The sequence below is a fragment of the Myotis nattereri genome (assembly GCF_964212035.1).
Source record: "Myotis nattereri genome assembly, chromosome: X".
Taxonomy (NCBI): domain Eukaryota; kingdom Metazoa; phylum Chordata; class Mammalia; order Chiroptera; family Vespertilionidae; genus Myotis; species Myotis nattereri.
This window is the reverse complement of record NC_138078.1, coordinates 25,653,644-25,658,425: the sequence shown is the minus strand read 5'-3', so window position 1 is coordinate 25,658,425 and position 4,782 is coordinate 25,653,644. Positions and strand designations below refer to the sequence as shown.

At 40.9% G+C, this 4,782-nt stretch overlaps 1 protein-coding gene across 1 annotated transcript; it reads left to right on the top strand.

Moving 5' to 3' along the window:
- Positions 1 to 222: 222 nt before the first annotated feature.
- LOC308511542 (protein FAM47E-like) lies at positions 223 to 1,797 on the top strand (the record flags this gene model as incomplete). Its single annotated transcript, XM_081081564.1, has 1 exon — positions 223 to 1,797. The coding sequence occupies one exon, from the start codon at positions 223 to 225 to the stop codon at positions 1,795 to 1,797; it is 1,575 nt and encodes a 524-aa protein (XP_080937690.1).
- Positions 1,798 to 4,782: the final 2,985 nt, after the last annotated feature.

Here is a 4,782-nt window from a genome sequence, read left to right as displayed (position 1 = left end):
AGCTGAACTGTGGTGTGCCCATACACGGGAACAGTTCTCTACCACAAGCAAGAATGCAACCTTGCGGGCCATCCCGGGACAATGCAGGCTGTGCAGGGGCACGTGCTGATCTGCCTCAGGAAAGAATAAGAATGAGTCAGCACCAGGCAATGGTCTCCTAGCAACTGGGCGGCTGGGACAACAAACTCCTGAGGCCCCTGGGCGCCCTGGGCCAAGGGCGCCATGGCGGGCCAGCAGTGGCCCTTACCGGAGCCCCACAAGGGGTGGCTGTTAAAGTCGGACCTGAGGAAGAAGGCGCTCATAGAGTCGGGGATGATCAAGCCATGGCAGTCAGGGCAGAAGCTGGACAAGAAGCCAGAGTTCAACAAGAAGTGGCTGCTAGGACCACGGAGGCTGGATCCCTTACCCCTGGGCATGAAATGTAAGCCTTGGTTCAAGGACAGGGACAGGTTGCCTTCCCGCTATCTCTCAAAGCAGAACAAGCTTGGGAAGTGCCCCGCCTCCATGGACAGCAGGCGGTGGGTATTTGTGAAGGAGGGGGTGGACGACTTCAGAAAGGGCTGTCCATCTCCTGAAGATGTGATCACTCGTGGCCCTCGGGAGAGCTTTCTCCCCATGATTGCTCAGAGAATTCCCCGCCCTCCGCCCAAAAAGATTCACAAGCAGCCGCCCAAGGGTTCGAACCTGTGTTCCAAACTCTCCCAAGCCCAGCGAGCAAGGAAGGCCTTTGTAGAGAACATTGAAGCCAGCCTGACCCAGTATTCCCTGGCGAACTGCCCGAATCTGGAGGAAGATCTCCCTCCAGACCTCCTGCTCAAGGTCCTGAAAGTGCTAGATCCTGACAGGGAGCTGGAGGACACGTGGGCGTATTGTGAGGGCACCAAGGAAAGAAAGAAGACACCCCCACACCTGTGTGAAGAACATCCTGAGGAGGTCAACCTGGAGCCTCCCCAGGCAGTGAACCTAGAACCTCCCGAGGCAGTGTACCTTGAGCCTCCCGAGGCAGTCCACCCGGAATCTCCCTGGAAGCTCAAACTGGAACCTTCCGAGGAGGACAACCTGGAACCTGAAGACCAAGCCCACGTGGAAACAGCCAAGGAGAGTCTCCAGTCATATTTATTCAGTTTGTTTCCTGAGGAAGAGACAAATGCAGCATGCACAACGGATATCCCCAAAGATCCTGGGCTCCAAAAAGCAAAAAGAACAGTTCGTGAATTCTGCAGATGGATCAATGATAAATTTGGAGACATAGGCATTGATGAAGAGGACATCATGAAAAAGTTTGAAGTTGACTTTGAGGGCCCATTCACCCATAATACAGTCAAAATAAAGAAAATAAGCCAGCTTCCTTTGAATATAAGGCCCTGCAAACAGCTAGATGCAATAAAGCAGAGAAAATTCTCCCTGCAGGAAGATAACTGGGAAAGGAAACTCCGCAAACGAAAAGACCCTTATAAACCCAAACAGCGGAAGATAAGGTATGGAGCATGGTACCTGGACCCCAAATCCTGGAAAAAGCTGGCCAGTGACCAGCCTTTGCCCGACCCTGAAGTCGTCCCTGACAAGGAATATTGGACCTATCGAAGGCATTTTGAACCAGACATTATTGATGAGCTTTATGGACCAATTGCCTTCAAAGATTTCATTGTAAGCAAGGGCTACAAGATGCCAGGTGTGATTGAGAAGATGTTTATGAGGAAGGGATGGAAATATGAATCTGTGAAGACTCCTATACACCGAGTAATGAAACTCCTCTCCAAACCCAAAGAGGAGGATTCAGAGGAAGAAGAGAATTAGACAATTTTCTATTTACTACTCACTTGGCTAGTGTGTCTCTCTCATTTTAACATCAGCCAGAATTCACCATGAGTGCCTCACTGTGTATGGACAATTTGATTCCAAAACATCTGTAAATTTAACACCTAGTGCTAATAAAAATTTCTAAATGAGCTTCTGCTTGTGTTCATCAATATTTTATGTATTTATTTTACCAACTATGAAATCAATATTTACATATACTCCTCTTGGTTTTTATTGCATTAGGAGTATTATATTTTTATTTCAATTATTTATTAAAAGTAACTATAAATGAAAGAATTACTTACAAAGGATCTTGTTGCCCAGCCGATGTGGCTCAGTGGTTGAGAATTGACCTATGAACCAGGAGGTCATGGTTTGATTCCCAGTCAGGGCACATGCTCTGGTTGCAGGCTTGACTCAATCGGGGGGCATGCAGGAAGCAGCCGACTAATGATTATCTATCACCTTTGATGTTTCTTTCTCTTTCTTTCCCTCTCTAAAAATCAGTAAAAATATATTTATAAAAAATTATGCCAGCTACCACATGGAATGAATCTCAAAATAATTGTTCAGAATGAAAGAACTGTATCACTCCAATTATATTTAATCTATAATGCATTATGTCAATATTTTGTAAGCAAAACTTGTAACACATAGCCAAAGTAATTTTATGCATTGTTTGTGAATTGTCTATGGCTGCCTTTGCACTACAACATGAGAATTTAGGAATTGTCACAGAGATCACATGGCCTGCAAGCTTAAAGTATTTCCTATCTGAATTATTACAGTAAAATGTACTGTCCTCCTAATCTAGAAGAAAAAATATATCCATACTTATATTAAGTCAATGATGCCACACTTTAATTGAAGGAAAGATAATACATGCTCATCTATGGAATAGAATAAAGTAAAATACTTTTAAAGAATAACTATTTAGTTAGACCTTTTTTAACCCTTTTCAAATCTGCCTATTAATTTCAATATTCTTAGGGTCAAAAATCCCTGAGGCAAATCATCATAGCTTATAGTTCCTGCTTCTTGTGATGTCTCTCCACGTGATGACTTGTCATGCAGAGATTTCCCATGACTCCAAAAATGTGGGTGTTAAATGTGAGATAAGGCACCCTGAACATGATAGAGACAAACTAATTTTCTTCCCCACTGAAATGATTAATTAATTTAATGGGATGTCCACAAAGGTGGGTTGGCCAGGAAACATGTTTTGTATATCCATAACATTTTTTAATGTTTTTAATTGAATGCCTTTATGCGGGGGCTGCACTTGTTACTTTATCACCATCCTCTTCATGTCTTGGTAAGCCTTTGATCCATTTTACACAGTTAAATGACCTCCCTGGCCCACGTGGATATTTGAGTTTGTTGCCTTTGAACTGGAAGCGCAATGTTCCCTGACGTCACTAGAGTCTACAAATTATGAAAGCATGTTCATTAAAATCATTAATTCTTGCAAATTTGCATACTATCATCATTCTCTTTGTCAGTCAACAGAAATACCTATATTTTGTGATTATTGTTAGCATTAATGTTAGGATTTAGTTATAGAATAAAGAATAAGAGAATTCTATAGCTCCACTAATATTAAAATTATTAAGGAATTTATTATGACAATTATTTTGTTAATCAAAAGTTGAAATCTGTAGCCAAGTTAATTTCAGTCTCATTTCATAATAAAATTGTGATCACCTTTATTAGGATTGCATCAAGGCCCAAAACCTGATTGGAACCTACTAAACAAAAATTATAGGATAACCTTTAGGTGTTTTATTTTATCATTGCTCCCTATTGAATATATTTAAATTTTCTTATTATATTCATAAAAATTCACTGTGAAAGTGTATATCTTTTAAAAAATATTTTTATTGATTTCAGAGAGAAAGGGAGAGGGAGAGAGGGAATCATCAATGATGAGAATCATTAATCGGCTGCCTCCTGCATGCCCCCTACTGGGGATTGAGCCTGCAACCCCAGGCATGTGCCCTGCCCAGAAATTGAAAGATGACCTCCTGGTTCATGGATTGACACTCAAGCACTGAGCCTTGCCAGCTGGGCTGAAAGCATATTTCCGTATCATATAACAGAGCTGTAGAACACCAAGGAGCTTCAAGTGCTGAAAATCTCCTGTGCAAAACTGATAGGTGAATAAAACTACCCAGCACCACCAAATATCCTCCCATTTCTATTCAAGTGCAAGTAATCTTTGCATGCCATGAATATCAACTTAAAAGTCACTCATAAATGTCACATGAAAAATCAAGCAACTTCTTTACATTTTAAAAATAACAGCTAAACCTGTCTGTGATGGGACAATTTATAGCTAGAAAGATTTGTAGTGTAGATCTACAGTGCACTTCTGCTTGCCTTCATAAAGGAATTCATATGTAAATAGAACTATATGTATATAATATTTCATCTTGATAGGACAGGAAATATATATGTTTATTTGCAAATTTTCTATTTTAAATGAAGTCTGTGTGTGAGTATTGTGAGCTTTAAGAACCAGGTCTTTCCTATTTTACTTTTTTAATAAGGCCTAGAATGTCTCTCTGACCCAGACTTTCTCATCATAATTAAGTCTATGTCATCATTGTATTTTAATTCTGCACTGGTTTCCAAACTAGTCTTTCTTCTCTTTAAGTATGTTTTTCAAAAATGCAAACCTGGTCCAATTCACAGGCTTGCTATCTCTCCAGGCTAATCAATAACGTATCTGTTTACATAGGCACACCATACAAACATGCTCCTACATTGCAAACGCCAGTCCACCTGTGCTTTCACACCTCTATGTCTTTGTATATGGTCTTCCCTATTGTTAGGTCTTCACTCTGTCTGCTATAATCCTGTTTCAATGCTCTCTCCTCTGAAGCCAATTTTATGATTGGTTTTATCAAGACCTTGTTTTTAAGCAACTGAGGGGCACCGGGCATGAGATACAAATAGGAAATAAGTTCAACTTGATTTGAA